General features: G+C 39.3%; 4 protein-coding genes across 4 annotated transcripts; all 4 read right to left on the minus strand.

The window, feature by feature from the left end:
• Positions 1-2,930: 2,930 nt before the first annotated feature.
• LOC103934040 (probable nucleolar protein 5-2) lies at positions 2,931-6,816 on the minus strand. The gene is made up of 9 exons (XM_009343745.3): positions 6,685-6,816; positions 6,252-6,352; positions 6,009-6,050; positions 5,615-5,794; positions 5,343-5,507; positions 4,568-4,768; positions 3,808-4,305; positions 3,602-3,736; positions 2,931-3,526 (listed from the first exon to the last, which is right to left on the minus strand). Exons 2-9 carry the CDS (start codon positions 6,327-6,329, stop codon positions 3,167-3,169), a joined length of 1,659 nt encoding a protein of 552 aa, XP_009342020.2. The 5' UTR covers positions 6,330-6,352; positions 6,685-6,816; the 3' UTR covers positions 2,931-3,166.
• A 3,277-nt stretch (positions 6,817-10,093) lies between these two features.
• LOC103934041 (double-stranded RNA-binding protein 3) lies at positions 10,094-14,021 on the minus strand. Its single transcript, XM_009343746.3, is given in 5 exon segments — positions 10,094-11,503; positions 11,505-11,607; positions 11,811-12,030; positions 12,616-12,863; positions 13,768-14,021. Coding segments are annotated over 4 exon segments (1,650 nt in total). The 5' UTR covers positions 12,862-12,863; positions 13,768-14,021; the 3' UTR covers positions 10,094-10,422.
• Positions 14,022-15,302: 1,281 nt separating this feature from the next.
• Positions 15,303-18,296, minus strand: LOC103934042 (pentatricopeptide repeat-containing protein At3g12770-like). The gene has a single exon (XM_009343747.3). The coding sequence runs from the start codon at positions 18,048-18,050 to the stop codon at positions 15,609-15,611; it is 2,442 nt and encodes an 813-aa protein (XP_009342022.2). The 5' UTR covers positions 18,051-18,296; the 3' UTR covers positions 15,303-15,608.
• Positions 18,297-21,279: 2,983 nt separating this feature from the next.
• On the minus strand, positions 21,280-22,327 carry LOC103934043 (major prion protein homolog). Its single transcript, XM_009343749.3, has 2 exons — positions 22,106-22,327; positions 21,280-21,955 (listed from the first exon to the last, which is right to left on the minus strand). The coding sequence occupies exons 1-2, from the start codon at positions 22,276-22,278 to the stop codon at positions 21,499-21,501; spliced, it is 630 nt and encodes a 209-aa protein (XP_009342024.2). The 5' UTR covers positions 22,279-22,327; the 3' UTR covers positions 21,280-21,498.
• Between the last annotated feature and the right edge of the window lie 602 nt (positions 22,328-22,929).

The following is a 22,929-nucleotide window of genomic DNA, read 5'->3' on the forward strand; positions in this document are numbered from 1 at the left end:
TCTCATACATCTGTTAGTCTGACTGTTAAATCTCCCGTTAATTGATGACGTGGCACCTATGTGTACAGTGACTGGGCGTCATGTGTCATTAAAAGGTCCATGTGGAAATTAAAAATTAGAAAAAAAAAAAAATTTGGTATTCTTCTTCCTCCCCGACATTCCCTTCCTCCCTTATCCCTCCATTCTCTCCTCAAAACGAGTCCCAGATCCCGCAACAAGTCCGAAGCTGAGAACCCAGATATGCACCAACCCACCAAACTCTTAGCTCCGATTCAACTCCTGCAAGGTGTGGATATATGCACCAACCCACCAAACCCCCCACAGAACCCAGATCCTGCAACCACCGGACTCGTTCGATTCAACTCTCAACTCCGATCTACCATCGTTGACTGATTAACGACCATGGTTCGGACCAATTGAAGAACCAGGAGGAGATGAACGTGAGCCATAGGTCGGTTCACCCAGTTGAAGAAGTACCCACCACAGAGGGGGCCGGCTCGAACTCGCTCCGGGTCCTAATGAAGGATTTTCCTGGCATGCCCAGCAACCCCGGCGGCCTCGTCTTGCGCCTCAACCAATTTTTCTTCTCCGCCGCCGCGCTCGTCGTCATGGCCACCACCTCTGACTTCCCATCCGTCACCGCATTTTGGTGGGTAGCCACCACAACTGAACCCATATCTTTTTTTTTTTTTGTTAATTCTTTTAATTATGCTTAAATTTCAATCTGATAACAATTGGGGTTTTTTATGAGGGTTTGGTGGGTTGGTGCAGAGGAGATAATGGAGGGATAATGGAGGAAAGGAAGGTAGGGGATCTGGAAAGCTCAGATCGGGTGTGGCGAAGGGAGGACTGGAGGGTGGCAATGGAGGATTCTACGGTGGAGAGGACAGAGAGCTGGGGCGTGGTGGATGGAAGACAGCTGGGCGAGGAGGTCGGAGTGGCGGGAGAGGACCTCGGAATAGAGAGAAGAAAGGGTACGGGTTGCAGAAAGAAGGGGGTTGGGGGAGGTAGAAGACGCAAACAGGTGGTTTTTGTTTTTGTTTTTTTTTTTTTTTTGAATTTTTAATTCCCACATGGACCCTTAATGACATGTGGCGCCCAATCATTGTCCACATGGGCGCCACGTCATCAATTAACTGAAGACTTAACAGCCAGACTAACGGATGTATGAGACTGTCCCAAAATTAACACTTTAAGTATGACTCTGGGACAAAAAAAAAACTTCATGTACCAAATGTTGAAAACCACGAAACTTGAGGGTAGTAAATTGATATTTACCCAAAAAAAAAGTTTAGGGTATGTTTGTTAACATTTTGCTAAATATTTTTTCATTTTCCAAATAGCAAAATAGGTGAAAATGGATTATGTGGACTGTGTTGTGAAAATATTGTCACATCCTGGGCCATCCCAGGCTCAACTCCACCGTAGCACGATATTGTCCGCTTTGGATCCCGACCATCACGGTTTTGTTTTTAGGAACTCGCACGAGAACTTCCCAGTGGGTCACCCATCTCTGGAATGCTCTTGCGCGAACTCATTTAACTTCAAAGTTCCTACAGAACCCGAAGCCAGTGAGCTCTCAAAAGGTCTTGTGCTAGGTAGGGATGAGAATATACATATAAGGCTTACAGGTTTCACTCCCCTGTATGAGGTGGGATGTTACAATATACTAAAAAAACGAAAAACACATAGAGCAATATTTAACCTAATTTATGTAGAACACCAATTGATGTTTTATCTATTTTTCAATAACAATTTTCAAAATAATAGAAAATAAAAGTTACCTTAAAAAACAAAGTTAGAGTGTAGAAAACAAAAAATCATGTTTGCCGCCATTATCATCACTAGTGATGTCAATACCATCACCACATTCTCCATCATCTCACCATCACTACCACAAGGCCACCATCTCTCACTAGCATCGTCGCCACTACCATATCCTCAACCGCCATCATCCTCGTCATCATGACCACCATCACCTCCACCGTATCACCATCGCCATAATCAACATTACCGCCACCATGTCAGCATCACCACAACATGTACCTCTACCACCACCATCTCCACCACCATATTATCCATTGTCTCATCGTTGCAGCCAAACCATTACCACCATTACCACGATCTCCACCATCATTGCCACCACCATCACCACATTCTTCATCCCTTTACCCTCACCATGATGACCAACATTGCTGCCACCATTATCCCTACCTCTCAACCACCATTTTCACAATCATTCGTCATAACCATTGTTAACACAACCATCTTCTACCACCATCGCAACCGCTGCCGCCACCAATACTACCACTACTCCAACCACCACTTATGCCAACACCACTCTCATCTCAACCACACCATACTTGCCACCACTGCCACAATTATATATATATATATATATATATATGACATTTGATGCCAGATGCGTTTTCAATGTTTCCATTCTCTGAAATAATTCTTAAATTAAACTACCATAAGCATTTTCAACTCACAAATATGTCACTTTCATTTAAAAAACAAATTTTCAAAAATTATTTTGCAAAATGTTACCGGACAAACCCTTACTTTCCTTAAAAAATCCATTAAGTTCTTCGATATTGATTACTCTACCAAACAAATTTGTTTTTAATCATTTTCATGTAGACAAGAAGGTCAACATGTTTCTTTTTCTTTAGCCAACATAGTATAAATGAAATTATTATGAAGTACTAATAACAAATTCTTTTTCAAAATTCTAAAAATTTCGAAATTCTCAATTCTGCAACAATGCTTATAACTCAATGCAAAATTCTCACTTTCACATAATAAAGCATAATAAAATTCTCAATTTCACATAAAAATGCGCATATTCCACGCAGTTGTCAAGTTGCGGTTCCACACTTTGTAAAGTAAAAAAGTTGCGCCTTTTCATTCTTCTACAGCCAAAGACAAACTAAAATTGCAAATTGCGATTGCAACAAGTTTCATTGACCAGCTTCATGCAACATGTTTGTCCATAAGAAATTAGAGGATACAGAACTGCAGAAGTAGCTTCAATTGACCACATTACTAGCAAATAAATCAAAACAACATGGACTAGATTTTATATATAGAAAATCTGTGTCACTGATTGCCTAAAGTTGAACAAAATTTGCCTGAGTCGTTCGATACAACTTTTAAAAACTCATCAATCCTTGCTCTTCTTCTTCTTCTTTTTCTCTTTCTTCTCGCTTGGCACCTCCGTTTCTTCTTCTTCAGCATGCTTTCTTTTCCTCTTCTTCTCTCCCGCGTGTTCACTTTCAACTGCAGCAACTACTTCAGCATCCTCAGCTGAATGCTTCTTTTTCTTCTTCTTTTCCTTCTTTGCAGGCTCCTCAACTTCTGGTTCCACATTGCCATTTCCGTCAGGCATGTCCTCGTCATCAGCCTTCTTCTTCTTTTTCTTCTTCTCTTTCTTATCTTCAGTAACAGGAACCTCAGCAACTGGTTTCTCGGTCTTAGAAGGCGTCATTTTCCCAAGAACCGAATCTGCTGCAGGATTATATGCCTGCGAAGAACAAAAAAGGGTTCATAATAATCAACTGACAAACTGAAATAAACATCCACAAGAAAAATATCAGACCTTGGCAGCAGTTATCAATCCTGCGGCTCCCTTCTTGCGATCCTTGTCATAGACTTCAATCTTTGGTTTGCCTTTAGCTGACCCAGCATGGTGACCTAATTCTCTGCCTTCAAGATTCCTTAACCGTGCTTCAAGCTGCACAGATGTTTCTCTATAAGCAGGTGGTTTCAAAGTGTTACAAAGAAATAATGAGAGGCAAGAGATACCTTTTGATAATTTTCCACTCCCATTGAGTTATCTTGACCGTCTCCAAGAGCATCAACTCGAATTGCCAACGCAGCTTTACTAGCAAGTGACCGAGAAATTTTACCCTTCAGCTTTGGCGCTGCTTTACCGATCAAGGATGCATGGTAGATAAGCCCATATTTTGGTGTTGCGTGCTTGGTCTTCAGTGCTCTGAAGAGGGCCTTTTCGGCTCCAAGAATCTGAACTGTGCTTCCAGGCTGCTTTGCAAGGTTCAACAAGCTACCACCATGGGAAATGAGGCGAGCACCGACAAGCTCTCCAACAAGAGCAGTCAAATTTGGTGCAATGGTGTTCATCCTATTTTTCAAATAGTCATATAGCTGAGCTCTGTACTCAGAGAGAGAAAGGACTTGGTCACAGAGTTCTTTGATGTTCATCAAATCAAGCTCGCTAACTTCTGTTCCCATGGATATCATTGCTGCATCCTTCAATTCAGTTTCAACCTCCTCTGGCAATATCTGTTATATTTGGACCAAGAACAATGAGATCCATTATCAGCATCACCATCCGTTGCCTTATATGAGATATAACAAGATTACTACCGTTAAATCTGTTATTATAACAGATATAATGGGTTCGCTACCAAGAAATAGTATGATGATAAAAGAAGGCACCCTTTGGCCATAAAGAGTATTCGTCTACAGTAACTTGATCATAAAGAATATTCAATTATATATATAAGGTCCATACAATGGGAACACATAAATCACCAAATCCTACCTCAGAGAAGTCAAGCTTTGCAGCATTAGAACGATAGCCCATCAGCTTCACGGCCTTCGCATAAAGGATGTTGTCCTGAACAATCTTAGCAAGCTCTGGAAAATGCCAACCATACCATTCTTGAACCCTCATTGCATATGTATTTAGCTCTTTATCAAGATCATCAAGCAAACCAATGGCTTGAATAACCATTGTATCAACCTGAAACACAGTAACTTATATTAGGTTTATGAAACATTGATGAACCACAACATAGTCCTGAAACATATATTCACAGTACAGCAAACCTATTGGACTTTCAAGCAGCTGTCCAGAAACATCTATTTACAGTATACAAAACTGACTGAATGTCATTTCTGATAACTTAACTTTCATTTTACTGAATTCAGTATCAGTCCTCTACCAACACCAAGTAAGAAAAACCAACAAACAGATCTTATATTTTCTTGCTATTCTACGACATGTATGCAGAAGAGTAAAAACACACGGCAGGCAACAAAGAGAATCAGAACCAAATACACTCTCTTTCTGCCTTTTCTTTTCTTTAGTAAAAAGTGAAAGCAGGTAAAGAAAGCACAGAGCCACATACATTACAACGCACTGGTGGTACATATTCGAATGACCAAATAATATCCTTTCCTCCCATGGAAAGAAATACAAAAGGTTAAAAAACTTAAATTACGTAATATAATGATATTATGACAAAACAATGCACCGCCCAATACCATTACTCCATTCTGAAAAGAAAAAAAAAATTGTATTCATAGCCACACACCTTATCAGCACTGAACTTGAGCTTGAATCGAGATAAGCTGTGAGATAAACCCAAGCTCATTGGTGCCAGATCTTGAACTTGTAGACCAGCTATGAGCTCAGTCAACTGAGCTCTTACACCTCTCATCAACTCCATCACAGCATTGTTGTGAACACAGTCTATTTTCTGCAAGAAATTAAATGCTCGACTTAAATAATATGTCCAATGTTTCACAATGGACCCAAAGTTTCACAAGTATGTCCAACTTTCTCCATAGCAGAACAGTGGCATACCAGTTTTTCCTTAATGATGTTTCCAAGCTTAGAATCAGAAACAGCTAGCGTCTCACCACTGCAGTGCGCTTTCAAGAATTTGCGTAGTCCTTTGCTGGGTTTACTGTCAATCAACAGGGTTGCTGCTTCCAAGGCTTCTGATGTATTCTCAAACTTGGAGAAAGCTTTCAGTTTCACAACCTAAACCAACACCATATACAGATTAAATATATAACTAACAAAATGCTCAAATCAAGCAGATAAACGAGAAAACTTATTTTAAACCACATGATGGAAACCAATCTGGAAGTAAAAACTGCACGGTGCCGATATCATGTGTAACAGCAATCAATAAGGATGAGCTTTCAATATAAATAAAATGCATATACATATTAAAAAGACAGACTATAGATACCTGTCTAGCTTTATCTGCACTTGAAAAATCCTTCCATAAGTCCTGCAACACCAATTAATAGGAGATAAGCAATCAGACCCAGCACTTAAAAACTGAAAAAAATAAAAATAAAAAAAAAGATAAACAGAAGAACCGATGTAAACCCGAACTCAAAAATTAGATTTCTTTTCACATTTTGTTTCATTCTTCTAAAAAACCAGATAAAAAATACATATATAAACACAGTTTCAAGACCGCAGTTACCTCAACTTTGGAGAGCTTCCCTTCATCCAGCACTTTAAATAAGGCAAACCCTGCCGGAGTCTCGAACAAGACGAGCATTTTTCCTACTCCTCAAAACACACCTACACGAAGCAAAATACAAAAACCAAAATCATCCGTCAGATCAATCATCGCATCTCCAGCCCAACATTTTTGTTATAATCACACCCCAACTCAAATATCAGTGAAAAAAAAAACCCACAAAAATTCCTAGAAAATATACCCAAAATACAAACAATCTCAAATCTTTATGCAAAACCCACATCACGGATCAATTTTCAAACTTCAAAATCCATACTTTTCACAAGAACAAAACAAGCACCCACCAGTATCTACATGCATATATGTGTGTGTGTGTGTGTGTGTAGAGAGAGAGGGGGAGAGGGAGAGAGGGAGTAAAATAGTAATTTCATGCCTTTCTCTGTGCTGAGCTGCGTCGGAAAGAAGGGGGAGGAAGTAGGAGATGGAGGGAGCAGAGAAGCGAGGGTCTAGGGTTTAAAGGAGACGAATTTCTAGAGATATTTATATAGTGTTTATATCGGATGGAGGGAACACGCTTGTCGCGGACAGGGGTAATTTTGGGCTTTTACGTATATACAGTGGACACTTTCGTCTAAGGAGTTAAAAAAGACTGCGGCGCCTCGTTACGTGGCAAGAGTACAAGGCGGGTGCAGAACGGTTGGTATAGATTCATAACACTTGCTACATTAGGGTTTTCTTTCCACCAAGCAGGATGCTCTCCGGATCTTTTGGTGAGGATCTTAGCTATTCGTGAATTATGTCTATTTATCGTATATTGTGTGGCCAATTTTTGTCAAGTATTGTTTGTGTTTAATTTTAAATAAAAATATTTAAAATAATTTCTGACCGTACGATATACGATGAACGGACACGATTCACGAATCCTCACAAAGAGGATCCAACGAGGTTCCATATTCATTTTTCACAGTGTTTTTTTTAGGGTAAATTACACTTTCATACCTCAGGTTTGGAGTCTATTTCAATTCCTTACAACATCTTCAAAACATTTCACTTTCATACTTTAAGTACTATTTTATTTCAAAATAATATATTCGTTACATTTTCCATCCATTGATCCGTTAAGCGTTGACGGCTACCATATTTGTGCCATGTAGCTGTCAAATGTGTGCCATGTGGCAAAAAAAATAATTTTTTAATTTTTTTTTAAAAACCTGAATCTTTTAAAAGAAAAGAAGAAGAAAATTAAAAATAAAAAAAAATAAAAACCCCAAAACAAACGCAACCCCCACTTCGTCTTCCCTCCCTATCCCCCACCCAACCTACAACCCAAAAGAAGAAGAAGAAGAAAAGGAAGAAGTAGGAGGAAAAAAAAAAAAAAAAAAAAACCCATCTTCATCTTCCCCGACCCCCCTTCCTTGTAACCCACCCCTTTCCCCTCCCGTCTTCCCCAAACCCACCGCACCCATCCTCCACGTCCTCCTCCGCACCCACCCGCGCACCCACCCTCCACACCCACCCTCGCACCTCACCCTCTTCCCTCCTCTACACACCCCACTCTTTAAATCCACACCCATTAGGGAAGACGGGATCTAGGTTGCAGGGAAAGGGAGATAGGTTTTTTTTTTTTTTTTTTTTTTTTTTCCTTCTTCTTTTTTGGGTTGCAGATGGGATGGGTTTTTTTTTTTTAATTTATTTTTAGTGTTCCCCTTCTTTTCTGGATTGTAGATGGGAAGATGAATTTTTGGGATGAGTTTTTTTTTTGTTCCCCTTCTTTTCTGGATTGTAGATGGGAAGATGAATTTTTGGGATGGGTTTTTTTTTTTTTTTGTTCCCCTTCTTTTCTGGATCGCAGATGGGAAAATGAATTTTTGGGATGGGTTTTTTTTTTTTTTTTGTTCCCCTCCTTTTCTGGGTTTCAGATGGGAAACATGAATTGGGGGGGGGGGTGTTGGTGGTGGTGATGGTGGGATCTGTAGGGTTTTTTTTCGTTGAAGATTCAAATGGGGTTTCGGCCAGGTTGGTGGTGGTGGGATCTGCAGGTTTTTTTTTCCGTTGAAGATTCAAATGGGGTTTCGGCCAAGGGTGATGGGATATGGGTTTCCTAGGTTTTTTTTTTTTTTTTTGTGTTGAAGATTCAGGTTTTTTTTAAAAAAAATTACATTTTTTTTTTTGCCACATGACACACATTTGGCAGTCACATGGTATAAATGTGGCAGTCACGTCAGCGCTTAACGGATCAATTGATGAAAAATGTAACGGAGGTACTATTTTGAAATAAAATAGTACTTAAGGTATGAAAGTGAAATGTTTTGAATATGTTGTAAGGAATTGAAATAGACCCCAAACCTGAGGTATGAAAGTGTAATTGACTTTTTTTTCTAGTTACAAATATGGGACTCACTCTTGTAGGGTTGATATTGGATTGAAAATTTTGGGCCTTCCATTGAAAGAAGATCTTATAAGTTTTGAACGACAGCCCATGTGTGATGTGAGTCCATAAACACACAACGCCTCGAGTCTCAGATTTAAATTGAGTACATTCACTGTTACTGTGATATCCACATGCTTTGTTCATTTAAACCCAAGAATTTCTCCTTGATGGAAATTTTGGGCTAAATATGGTTTTAAGTTTTTATTTTGTATACCATTTTATATACTTTTATTTCATGTATTTCCCCTCTCTATCATCTCTCGCAAAAATAAAATAGTTATCAAACAGGCTATAAAATGTTAAAGGTTCAACTTTTGAGATATAAGCATAACGCGAAGCACGTAAACAATTTCCAGTTTACTCATGGAGGTATTTCATTGAACACTTACTGGATTTCTTGTCATCAACTGAATCATGTTGCATATATGTCGATAGATATTGACATTTGCCGAAGCAATCTGATGAGTACCATCAAGAGCATTTATCGAGTATTGTCGACACAACCTGGCAAATGTTGCTAAGATATGTCTAACATATCTTACAATAAACACTTGATAAGCACAAAAAACCTTATACCATATTCTCCGAAGGTCCCCAAAAAACCTTCACATGCTTATTTTCTGGCCTCAGGTGGTCTTGGGACCACCTTTGTCCCAATGTAACCATTATTAGCTTATGTAACTATTCATTAGCGTCGATTTGGGCGTGTGACGCATGACTGATGCTGCTAGTTCTTGCATTCGCAGTGAACATTTGCCGAAGCAATCTGATGAGTGCCATCAAGAGCATTTATTGAGTATTGTCGACACAACGTGTTAAGTGCTGCTAAGATATGTCTAGCAAATCTTACATTAAACACTTGATGCGCACAAAAAAACTTATACCATATTCTTAGAGGTATCGTTTGGTATTTAGACGGAACGGGACGGAACGGAACGGGACGGGACGGGACGGGACATGACGGAACGGAACAGAGCGGGAGCAAAGATGCCCTCGGATGGAAACAAGGAGGAAGAAGAAGGAGACGGAGAGGTTATAATTTTGTGTTACACGGATGTGGAACGAGTCATTCCAGGGGGGTGAGGCGGAACGAAAATTCACCCAAAACTCGTCCCGTGGAACAGCTCGTTCCACTCGTCTTAGGCACACCAAACGTGGGACGGAACGCCTTGTCCCACTCTGTTCCGTCCCCTCCCACATACCAAACGGTACCAGAAGTTCCATAAAAAACCTTCAAATGCCTGTTTTCCGACCTCGGGTGGTCTTGGAACTACCTTTGTCCCAATGTAACTTTTCATTAGCTTATGTAACTATTCATTATCGTCGATGTGGGCGTGTGACGCATGACCGATGCTGCTTGTTCTTGCATTTGCAGTGAATATTTGTATACTTAATTCAACAACAACAAATATATATGCAACAACGCTCCCTTTCGATTATATAAAGCTAATTGTCTTACAACTTCTGCCTGCCAGTATATATATCTCATTCATATTTATGAAAAATCAGAATCAATGTCTCAACCTGATTAAGCTCAAAGAACAGGATGAAACTTACACATCGAGAATTCGGAAACCGAAAAAACGACTCATTTATTCTAATTACTTTGCAGAAGCATCAATGGCTTCCGCGCCTCATAAACTGCTGTGGTTCCTCACAAGATAAACTAATCACATCTATCAGAACTTCTGTATTATGTATATTTGGAATTTTGGATTAAAAATGAAGCTTACCAAGCTCTCAACTTTGTTTTGGCACGTCGTCTTGATTAGTATCCTTCTTCTCCATCTCCGGTAACACTCTCTCCTGGCTGGAACTTGACATTTTTCTTGCTGGTGGGGCTGAACAAACTGGTACAACTGATCTAATTCGAACAGCCGGTGCCATGAAGCTAGGTCGTAGTCCTCCCAGTTGCATTCTTTCAGGCAATTGCGCGGCTGAAGATGAGGGGATCCCGGTTCTCATTCTTGGCGGAGCAGGATTCCTGCTTGGAAAATTTTGTGGTCTAGACCCCGGAGAAGAAGAGGGCCTTACAGTTCTGATTATTACAGGTTCTGCAGCAGATGGCGGCCTTAGACTTCTAGCACTACTTACTCTTGGTGGATTTTGGGGCCTCAAATTGGGCCTACGAGATTCGAAACCACGATGATTTTGTAACCTGAAGTCCACTGGCCTAAAACTAGAATCCACGATTCTAGGGTGAGCATGTCCGGATTGCCCAGTTGGGTTGCTGCATTCCAGCTGAAGGTTTCCAATTTTGCTTTCTAACTCTCCTAGGTTCTGTTTCTCATGCTGAACTTGTTCCTGGACTCTTAGTTCAGCGCCGCTGCTTGCGGGACTAAAGGGATCTGAAACTATAGAAGGAGAGTACGTGGGTGATTCTTCTGGCTTTTCTTCCTGTATTTCTTGAATAGTCACCGTGGACTTGCCCCTGATCGGCGGGTTAGGAACCAAATGGTTTGAGAAGCAAAATGAAGGGCCTGAGGTAGCAATTGTAATTCTGGGTCCTGCTGAGGTCGACTCTTGCCCTCTTGCTGGAAAGTATAGACAGTTATCTGGGCGAAGCACAGATTGCATAAATGGAAATATCTGAGGAACAGATGGAGAAACTGGTAGAATAGGAAGCGCCAGCAGGCGATTTTGTTGCTGTAATAGTTGCTCTTCCCGCCACAATCCGTACATTCCTATTTCAGGGGAATAATTAGAATAACCCCAGTTATGGAATTGCATAGGATATAAGCTTGGTGTTGGCAGGGTAGATTTCTGGAAGATGGGAATGTATGTTTGCTGTCCATGTCGGCAATCATTTTGAGTATTAATACTCAGACGGCCGCAAACTTTCAAGAATACGAGCAATAATGACTTGTTCCTGTTCTTCATTGCCTCTAGGCTCCGCTGAGGAAGAAGACGAGCCATGTTGAGCCACTGCATGGATAACATAACAATTAGATATATAGGCCTTCAATGGGATACATATTTGGGAAATTTCATTGATTGAATTGTTAAGCAGCCAAAAGAAGGAAATACTGCATGCAATCTTTCAAGGCAAACCGCAAAAATGCTTGTTTGCTAGCGTGCAATTAGAAGAAAGAGAAAGAAAAAAAGAAAGATAACAGGAAAATGCATACATCTTTTCAGGGCTGCCCAAGCAGCAGTTGCAGCATTCTTCTGAGCTTGTTTCTTTGTCCTAGCCGGTTGCCCGGTAAAGCTCATTCCTGCTAGCTCAACTGTACATGAGAACACAGGCACATGGCCAGGTCCAGATCGAACAGTTGTATAAACAGGAAGGTTCAATCCAGCTCTGTGTGCAGTCTCCTGAAGCAAGTTCTTGTAAACCCCTGTTTCATCCTGCGCAGCACAACGCACAATATAATTATTCAACAACTATTTCCCGTGGCAGTTTGCATTAAGTTAGGGGATGGAACAGGGAAAATTCTGGACAGTAATAGTAAACAATATATCAAGAAGGTAACAAAGAGACATTCCATTTAAAATGCTAGTTAGTTTTAACCAGTTTTCTCATCTTTTCCTTCCTGGTTTTCCATTAAACTAAACTCTTCGACACCTTAATCAATTTGTCACCAATAAACTCCCGCAAATGCAAGGTCTAGGGATGATTCAACTTCAACATGCACAACCATACCCTTCTTTTGGGAAAAAAGAAGACAGCAAAGTCGTGGAACAGTTTTCCCTTAAAGAGTTCAATGGTATGATTTTAATTTTGTCCTTGGTGGTGGAGGAATCTGCACTCGTTGACTATCAGATCAAACGTATAAAATACAACGGACACTGGTTATGAGTATTAAATAATTAATTGTTACTCCAACAAACAAAAAAGAATCACGACATATCTACCTGAAACTAACAAATTTTGAGCACATAAAGAAACTGTTGTCACCAAACTAAAAGAAGTACTACAATTTTGCTACTAACCAATACTCTTGCAGCTAGTGCTCTGGAAGGGCCTCTTTTTGCAAGTGTGTTCAATGCTACCTCCGCTGCAGCATGCTCGGCCTGTCTAAGAGTAGGACAGAATGTAGGACTTTCAAAAGTATCTCCATTGAAGTTGACAGTTGCTTTGAATCGAGGAGCATGATCTGGTCCTTCCCGAATGCATGAATAAGATGGCAAATTGAAGCAACTTCTCTGCGCCAACTCTTGCAATTGGTTCTTATGCATACCTGTGTATACATGCAACATTTTACGTCACAATTACAAACGTGTTCTGATTTCAATGATTTAGAGAAAGAGCTTTCAAGTTTCAAAACGATTTGCAAATATATCCACACTGTAACTATAAAAAAATTGTCCAAATACCGGGAAAAGCAAGCCATACCCAAAAATAAAAACATCCCAATTCAAGTCTTTTTAAAACCATATTCCATAGCCGTAGTTTGTGAATTTATTTCTTTCAAGCAATGGATTAGTGCTGTAACCTCGCGGCACAGCAAGACCATGGAAAAACGCAAAATTACTAACAACGCACGCCTTTCACGCAAACTCAAGCCAAATAGGCAGTTGTTTGTGGGTATTCGTAGTGAGAGCAGCGTCTAAAGAACTGGTCCCGATTCTCTGTAAGTTTCCTCTTTCCAAACACTATCAGAAGTCATTCTGAAATTCCATTTTCGGCTTGCATTTTGCATCTTCGAAATACAAAATGAACCAAGCAGCTAACTACTTTCCATTTTTCATTGATCGTCAAATTAATGGAAATTCTCAATTTTTACTACAAAAATAACTTAAAAGTATCCAAAGAAACCATTTTTTTTCCACAAAAATTAATAGTTCTTTGCCTTCTTAAGCATTCTCAGCAGAAAAGTATCTCCAAATCACGATTTTTTCTTCTTTCTTCCATTTTTTTTCCCAAATTTTCTCAACAACCAAACGGAGCTAACCCAACAACAATATCCAAATCCATACCAATCTCAGACCCAATTATACCAAATAATCAGAAAATAATCACAAGAACACCAATCGAAAATCAAATGAGCTCAAGAACAAACAATAACCAGCAAATCGAAATATATCAAAACAAATGCGAAACCTGATCCGGGTAAGAGCCAAAAGAGAGAGAAAACCACTCACCTTCGCGGCCGAATCCAATTTTCCCAGAGTTTTCCCGAGAAAGTGACGGAAGAAAAAGGGCGGAGCACAAAGTTTGATGCAATACAAATACAACAGTGGCAGTAAAGTGGGGGACTTTTGTTTTGGAAATTTATTTTATTTTTCACGCCGTGCTGTCATTTTCTCTCTCTACTTTCTCACTCATCATCCGCAGATGGAAGGATCTACAGAGGGCCTGTAGAGAGAGCAGTGGCACTTCTACACTTTTGAGCTGTGTTTTTCATACGTCGGAGACCGCTAACAAGCGTCGCCGTTTTGTTAGTTACTGTGCCTACTACCTACTTGGATGAGCAATATTTCGGTGTAACCGACACGTGTTACATATTTTATTATTATTTTAAATTTTTATTCAAATTATAACACGTGTCCGTATAATTAGACTTAGGAAATGGGTGTTGTTTATCGGGTTTCTATCGTACTCACGTAATAGTGTTATCTTAACATATTATGTCGTGTTAAACTTGTTTAACATGTAACTCCATAATGACTTGATTTGTTGTAGGATTGATCTGAAACTTGTTATTTTCGTGTTGGATTACCGAGTCATGCAAAAAATTGTCATGCTTAATGTCTAGACCTGACAAGCGAGTCGTGTTCATGTCATGCTCGTTATCTTAACGGATGACCCGATAATGACCCGACTAATTAACATGTTCTTAACGGATGACCCAATAACGACCTAACATGTTAACAGGTTGATCCGAAAGCTATTATTTCCATGTCATTTTAATGAGTCATACAAGAAATTATTAGGCTTACACGTATTAATATTACATAAGTGAGATGTATTAATCAATCTATCATTCACTTATATTATAAACACGTAAAAGATACATTATGTAATAAGTATTCTAAATGTCATTCGGTACTACAGTCTGGTAATATTATTTTTCACTTATAAGTGAGAGGTCGTAAATTTGAATCTTGTGGATGGCGAATTTGATACCAAATTAAGTTGTCTATCATGTGATTTAACCTAATTCCTCTTTTTCATAGTGCAAAATATATCGTTGTATTAAAATAAGTATCATAGATATACAAAACTTTCTCTGACTTAAAGTCACGCGGCAGGTTGTTTTGCTAATTAGTGGTGGAAAAAAAAGGTCCAACCATTCAAACCGACCAAATCAAATCAATTAAAACACCTTGATTCAGTTTTCAGACTATCAAAGTGAAATCTTGAACCAATCGAACCAAACTGCAATTAGTTTTGTTTGGTTCATTTTGATCTATTGAAAAAATGAGAGTTTTAACGAAACACTTTCAGTATTATTCGTTTTTAACGAAAATGATATTTTTACTCAAAAAAATCACTTCTATTACTATTCACTTACAACATATTTTTGTCATTTTGATTAAAACTCAAAGCTTTCAAACTATTTTCATTAGTTTTCCTTTGAAAAATCGCTTAAACTAAACCAAATTGCCTACTGCCTACTTGGATAATCAATTTAGTATAATTAGGTTGTTAGTTATTTAATTTGATGGATGATTAATATTATTAGGCTGTTAGATATTTATAAGTTGATAATATACCAGGAGTGGGCATGTCAAGCCTCGTAAAATATCGACATAATGCATGTCATGATATGTCGAGCCTTGCAATCTAGATTTGGAAAATGTGTAAATGTAAGTTCTCAAACGCGTAATCCCCAAAAAAGAAATGGTATGCTTGTATCAAAGCAAAACTCCTATGTAGCCAGGTAGATTAATTTCATACATGGCATCACATGATTAGTGTGAAACACCGTTACCTTGGCGTTGCCGTTTAATATAAGTCCTTTACGAGAAGACGACCCCCATCACCAGTAATCATTGCAAGAACATTTCCCATCGACAAAGTGATGGAAACGATTGGCATCTCTCACAATAAGTTCCCTCCTCACTATCTTGGATATATATTTAGTCACATTGTGACAGTCAACACACACACGCAGATTCTTGGTGATCCTAATCAAGCTTCCTGCCGGCGTGTTTAAAAGTCCGAATGCAATGGCTAATCTCTCACTATGTCCCCATAGCAACCTGACCTTCATTGGCTCATCCACGTCACGAAGAACACAACTTGTATCCGGGACATAACCAGAAGCCTCCACTGCTGCTCTTATATCCTCTAAATGCTGATATATCTCTGCCCAATTCGGATGGGAGTTGTCTCCGGCGAAAAATGTATGAACCTGGTTTCCGACTTCAATCAAGCTATAACCCGGTATTTTTCTGAGTCCCCTTGTCCTCATGAGGCTCCGGATATAATTTACAGCATCCCATCTCCGTGCTTGAGCATAAATGTTTGATATCACAACATAAATTGAAGGATTCATGGAATCTATACAAAGCAATCTGTCAGCTGTCTTTATGCCGATATCAATGTTCTTGTGAGCCTGACATCCATTAAGCAATGCTTCAAGAACCGAACTTCCTGGTTCAAAAGATATTTGCTTAATCAATGCCTCAGCTTCTTCAAGTCTGCCTGCTCGGCATAAAAGATCCACAAAACTAGCGTAGTGTTTTTCAGTCAGCCTAATGCCACGATCTCTCTCCATGCTGTGGAATAGTTTGATACCCTCTTCCACAAGTCCGGAGTGACTACAAGCAGTTAGAAGAGAAAGAAGGGAGGTTTCATTTGGCTTATACCCCTCCTCCTTCATTCTTCTATAGATACCAAGAGCTTGCAGTCCATATCCGTGAATACCGTAGCTAGTTATCATAGAATTCCATAGGATAACATCTCTACAAAAGGCGCCATTTTCAAATGTTCTCTCAGCGTACTTTATTTTTCCACACTTTGCATACATATCAATCAAGGCTGTCATGGTAACTACATCAACTTCATGCCCATTCCGGATCAAATGAGCATGAACACTCCTGCCTTTCTTCAGAGAGCCCAAATGTGAACAGGAATGGACTAAACTAACAAGAGTTACCAAATTAGCAGCAATTCCCTCTTCTTGCATCTGACTAAACAGTTTCAAGGCTTCTTCTGCATGCCCATTTTGCGTCAATCCTACCAGCATGGCCGTCCATGTAATCACGTTCTTCTCTTTCATTCTATCAAAGACAAATGTTGCTAGCTTTATTGCACCACATTTAGAGTACAAATCAACAATGGCAGTAGACAAAATAGGATTTGGATCAAAACCCATTCTAAAAACACAACAATGTAGGATTTTCCCAGTTTCCAAATCAGCTGTTTGAGAACATCCCTGAACAAGACTCACCATGGTTCCCGAATCAAACCTACCACCATCTGTGACCAATCTGTGGAAGAAACCAAAAGACTCGTGTACCAGACCATTTTGAATGCACCCCGATATCATGACATTCCACGAAATCAAACTTCTGATGGGCATGGTCTCAAAAACAGAAAAGGAACTTCGCATGTCACCCATATTATTATACATATCCACTAGCGAGGTACGTAGTAAAACCTCATTACCCATTCCTAGTCTAATTATGCATCCATGAACACATTTTGCAAGCTTGAAATTCCCACTTTTAATGCAAACTTGAATCAAGCTTAGCATAGTAACCAGACTCGGCTTAACCCCACAACTACACATTTCTACAAACATATCAACTGCCTTACTAAACTGACCAGGTTGCACATAGCCACCAATCATGGAATTCCAACAAACAACATCTCTTTCTGGCATCCTATCGAAAAACCTTTGCGCACAATCAACCTTATCAAACTTCACCAAGAAATGAATCATCGAACTCCCCAAAAATCGATCACTTTCAATTCCTTTATCCACAGCTCTCTTAATAACTTCCATCCCCCTTCTGTAATCCAATAAGCCCATGCATGCCTTCAGCGCATAATTACACGTGTAACTATCAATCTCCAAATGATAAGAACCCATCAAATTAAACAACTCAAGGCTCTCACTGTACCTCTCTTTTCTCAAATACCCATAAACCATGGCATTGCATAGAATGGTTTCTGGTTGAGGAAATTGATCGAACACTTGGCGGGCAGTATCCAAACTTCCCAAATCCGAGTACGCTTTAACGAGTTTTGTACCCAGAATTTGGTCATTAGATATAGAATTAATGATGATCTGGGCATGAATGGATTTGACCCAGATAAGCTTTTGTGCAAATTGTTGAAAGAGTGACGAGAACTCGTGAACATTTGCAGAAGAATAAGAACAAGAAGCGTAGACTGAGAAGGAAGACGAGGGGCTGAGATTGAAGGGTATTTTGGGAAATAATCCGTGGATATGGAGGAACAGATTACGCATGAAGAAGAAGAAGATGGAAAAAACGCGGGAAATTTAACGGTTCTGAGCAGAATTTACCTCTCTGTTTCAAACTATAAAAACGGTATCTGAAAAGAACTAATATGAAATACGACAAAACATTTTGGGGTCAATTCAGAAATAGTGAAAACTTGTAATGTCATTTTCTACCCATAGAAGGACGAAATAGTAAGGGTAGTTTTGGACGATTGCATGAGACTACGAGATATCGGAGTCGTTGAGCAGCAAGGATTCCCGGCGGGAAGAACTGAGAACTCAGATAGAAACCCGTTATTTACCAAATATTTCAGGTGGTTGCAAAAAAGTGAGAGGTAAATAGTATGCACTAGTGGTTACGATCAAGATTCTAAAAGACGCTAGGCGCTAGTCGGACGGCAAGTTGGGTCTAGCGCCTAAGCAACTAGGCAGAGCTTAGGCGGGCACTTAAGCAAACTAGACAAATTTAAGTAAATTTATTATATTTGTGTAAATAAGTGTTTTTTTATACTTAAAATATATATAATTACATTATAAACTACAAAATAGAATGACATATATAATAGAAAATATTGGAACATAATGAAAACATGGGGAACATGTATATATTGTGCATTCATTTAATTATTCAACAAGTCTCTTACAATTTATTGAAAAAAATAGAATGCAAAATAAAAGTTATCCATTTTCTGTCTAAATGAGTTGCAACCTAGGCGGGTACCTAGGCTGTCTAGACGGGTGCCACAGCAAGTTTAGTCACTATTTCTTAATTTTCAATCGCCGAAGCAATAATTAGAACAATGGTCACCATAGATGTTGCCCGACCCTTGCAAAGCAGGAGTCTTATTGCCTTGGGAGCCTTATTGCCTTTTAGTGACCGTACTTTTTTGAACCTTCGTTTCCATCGTAGTTGATCAAAATGCATTCTGTAGTGTGAAATTGTAGGTTTTGTTTCTGCTTTCATCTCCTTGCTTTCGTGGTTTACGCTGGCCAAAATATTTACGAATTAGTTGTTTGGTTTGATCTTTGTGACTTACTTTGATTATTCCACAAGGAGTTTCTAGCACAACATAATAAATAACTAATAAAATCCTTAGATCACATCAAGTTTTCAGTTATCTTGGCCTTTATCCGGTGCAAATGACACTGTCATACTTCTAACATCAAACACGAAACGAAGATTTGCCTGCTGAAACGTCCCTAAGAGACTCGGTCCTGTGTCAGTAATAGGCATTATACCGAGGCACTTCAAGACTCCCTCGGTTCTTCCATTGCGGAAACAGTTGAAGGAATCATATTCCTGCCAATCCATGGATTTCGACCTCCATTGTTGTCTTCCCTTGACGGAAAAGTTTTCTTCTGGTAAGACTACACTAACTTCCGCTACAAGATAAACTGCGTGGTCATTCGATTCTAGTAAACGTAGAATCAAGTCTTGATGTCCATTAAGTAGTTGCAGTGGGTGATTCCCACGGAACTGTGAGAATTCACAAAAGCATGCAGTTATTGAAACTTTCTGTCGCATCTAAGACTAGGCCTTAATAGTAACGCTAAAGAATCATGTTCTGTTCATACAACGGATTGAGACCTCCACCAACCAAATGATATTCCCTCTGTTCTGAATTCCAAATGCACTAAAAATTTCGGTCCAATCTTGATAACAAGTTTACGTGCTTTAGAGATATTTTCTAATACGTTCATGCTGAAGGATATGAAGAGGATGACAACAAATCAAAAACCATTGCTAGCTTGGTCCAGCAAAACACCATATTCCAAACAACATCGCGCACTTCTCAAATAGTCTCGATTCTGGGGTTGATTTTGCTTGAGGTTAGGAGCTCGGCTTCTAGCTATTTGAGCCATCATGTGATGCCTCTCTTTGAGGGTGAAATTCTTTAGGAAGAGGAGTATTGATCGGGGTGGCAGTGAGCATATACAGAAGGTTGTGTCTTGGTGCAGACAGATTTGGCAATATGTCATCAGTAGAGGTTTAGTTACAGATAGGGATGGACAACGGTTATGGCGGGTGAGTAACCGCAGTTATTTACCCATAACCGTTTATGCTCATACCCGCATTACCGTTTACCCGTTGGGTAATTGCCTAAAAGGTTATACTCATACTCATAACCGTTTATGGTTAACCATACCTATAACCGCATACCCATTTAACCATAACCGTTTAATATCCGTTTACTCATTTACCCTTTTTAACCCGTTTATCTTTTTTCTTTTTCTTTTTTTACCATTACCCATTTTTCACCCGTCTACATATTTTTTAACAACTTGAAAATTAAAAAAAAAATTGTCATAATTTTTTTTTTTTTGACAATTAAACACCGTTATAGGTACATTCATCATACATTTCCATATTTTAATTTTTTAAATCCCTATACCATTCAAATAATTGAAATAATAATTTACGAACGATATTTTTAATTGATATAGAATGAAAAAGCAAGAAAATTAGTTTTAAAAAACAAAATTGGAATATAGGATATATAAATTATAGTAACAATGCTAAGAAAAGTGAGGGATTAGCTGAAATGGCAAGTCGCAACATGTTTGAGGAACAGGTCTTGGGTTGAATTAAGTGAGTGGGGCTGAGGGGAATTGTTATTTATTTTTCTAATCTTTTGGGAAAACTTTTACTACTAATCCATGTTACCAATGAAGGTAATATAATATTTGTTAAGTATTTTTGGTTACGAAAACTGTTTAGAAGACAATATTATTGAGTTATTTAACTTATAATGTAAAGTATTGACATAATATATATAATTAGCTATATAAATCATGCACTATAGTCAATAGCATAGATCTAAGTTTTGTTCGATAGAGAACATGGTTTGTGTTAATTTTACATATATAAAATAAATGGATAAACAGTTACCCGTCTATAACCGCGGTTAATACTCATAACCACCAATTTAAATTTCACGGGTAAACAATTATACTCATAACCGTTTATTTATTTAAACGGTTACCCATCACCGTAATCATGCAATTTAAATGGACGGATAACCGCGATTACCCATATCCCCAGGTATTTTGCCCATCCCTAGTTACAGACCCATATATTTGGTTGTGTACTGGATCTACAATAAGGGAAATGATTTGCGCTTGTCAGAAATAATCCATTTCCCAACAACTCTCACCACTTGAGCCAACCCGAAGGGCGATCGTAATTACTTCATAAAAGAAAGAAAAAAAAAAAAGGAAAAACGAATTCACGAAATTACTACAAGGCTTATTTTATTACTTAGTTCACAAGGCATACATGCCATCAATACAGATTACAAAGAGTACACTTCCATGTCTTACCATGAAACTAAACAGAAGCAGAAACACACAAACAGATAGAGTGGCCAGGTTATACCGATCCAACAGACGAAAAGGACGTAAGAAACGCATACAACGAAGCAGAAGCATAAAGCCTTAATTAGCATCACATGTTTTACTTGTAGGAATATTTGTCCTTGGGCTTTGAACTCTCCTTCATGTAGTGCAGGGCTCTCTCCATGTCATCCGTTGGCAGGCTGAGCCTGCCATCCCCTCGAACTGGACGTGCAGCCGCCAGTAGTGATCCACGGTTTGGCTTAGCGCTGTGGCCACTACCGTTAGCTATCATGTTAATTGCCGTTCCCATGGCACCACCGTTATGTTTGCGGTTGTGTGAGTGGTCATCATAGTTGTCGTACCTAGTGGTGTTGGAATGTTTGTACGGCTTGTTGGTGCTGTACTGATCACTGTAATCACCATATCCTGGAGGCCCGTTGTATCCACTTTGATTAGGGTAGCCGCCATAAGTTCTTGCTGGCTCAAAGGCCTGTCGTGGAGGGCTCGAAGGCCTGCTACTCCAGTTGTCTCCGGTGGCAGGATAGCCGTAATTTCCACCTGGGGGAGAGCCATGCCTGTATGAAGTTAACAAAGGTGAGTCAACACGTTCAGTAATAATCGTCTCGTGTTTAGTAACGTAGCTCCCAGCAGGTTGTGCAATGGTTGTGCTTCGAGTTTGGTCAGCATCAACTATGGTTGTGCGGAACTCGTCGGTGTCAGCGTACCTTGTTTGGCCCCACTCGTTGGTGTACGGTCTTACCCCGTTGCTTCCGGTGGTGTAGGTTGGTCCGGTGGAGTAGGCTGGTCCGGTGGAGTAAGCTGGTCCGGTGGAGTAGCCTGGTCCGGTGGAGTAAGCTGGTCCGGTAGGGTAGCCTGGTCCATGACGGTAGCTGGTCATTGCTTCAAGTTTGGAATTACCTGTATGAATTTTTTTTTTTCTGATTACTTGGATTATCGAAGCTTTAATATATGTGTGTGTGTGTGTGTGTATATATATATATGTGTGTGTGTGTGTTGGACAGACACTTCCAAGATTCCATAGCAAAACTGTTAAAGAATCATATTCTGTTGATCCATAGAATGTGACCCCCATTAACTTCCCTCGAAAAAAATAGAGAGAGATGGGTAGCAAAACTTGATTAGCCACCCATATCACCAATAAGAAAACTTACATGTTACGGGGACATCAATGTGATATATTTCAAATTAATCACACAACACGATCTAGACAAGTTAAAAACATATGGTGACATGTGACAAACTTAAAATAGTAACATATTTACGTTTAAGTTGCATGTAAGTCTCTCTCGATATCATCATACTCAGAAGTTGGAACTTTTGGCCTAAATACTCTTCCCTTGAAGAGAAACATCAAGAATCAAAGCTTAACCCTTTTGCCCTAATGCAGATTCTCTGCCTTGTCAAATTATCTCAAATTATTTGCAGAATCATGTTCTGAGTTCCAAGGGCACTCAACTTTCTTCCCTCATTTTTTAAGTCTAAGATGAAGGAGAATATAGGGAAAAAAGGCACTACTTTACATCCTTTA

This window comes from the organism of the source record quoted next, unplaced genomic scaffold, assembly GCF_019419815.1.
Source record: "Pyrus x bretschneideri cultivar Hongxiangsu unplaced genomic scaffold, Pyrus_bretschneideri_v1 Contig11, whole genome shotgun sequence".
Taxonomy (NCBI): domain Eukaryota; kingdom Viridiplantae; phylum Streptophyta; class Magnoliopsida; order Rosales; family Rosaceae; genus Pyrus; species Pyrus x bretschneideri.

Excerpts from the sequence above, each read along its gene's own strand:
- LOC103934043 (XM_009343749.3), bottom strand. The coding sequence starts at position 22,278 with ATGACCAGCTACCGTCATGGACCAGGCTACCCTACCGGACCAGCTTAC. Across the intron at positions 21,956-22,105 it reads AACGAGTGGGGCCAAACAAG|GCATGGCTCTCCCCCAGGTG; the intron begins GTACGCTGACAC and ends AACTTCATACAG.
- LOC103934042 (XM_009343747.3), bottom strand. The coding sequence starts at position 18,050 with ATGCGTAATCTGTTCCTCCATATCCACGGATTATTTCCCAAAATACCC.
- LOC103934040 (XM_009343745.3), bottom strand. The coding sequence starts at position 6,329 with ATGCTCGTCTTGTTCGAGACTCCGGCAGGGTTTGCCTTATTTAAAGTG. Across the intron at positions 6,051-6,251 it reads GGAAGCTCTCCAAAGTTGAG|GACTTATGGAAGGATTTTTC; the intron begins GTAACTGCGGTC and ends TTGGTGTTGCAG. Across the intron at positions 5,795-6,008 it reads GTGCAGATAAAGCTAGACAG|GTTGTGAAACTGAAAGCTTT; the intron begins GTATCTATAGTC and ends GTGTTGGTTTAG.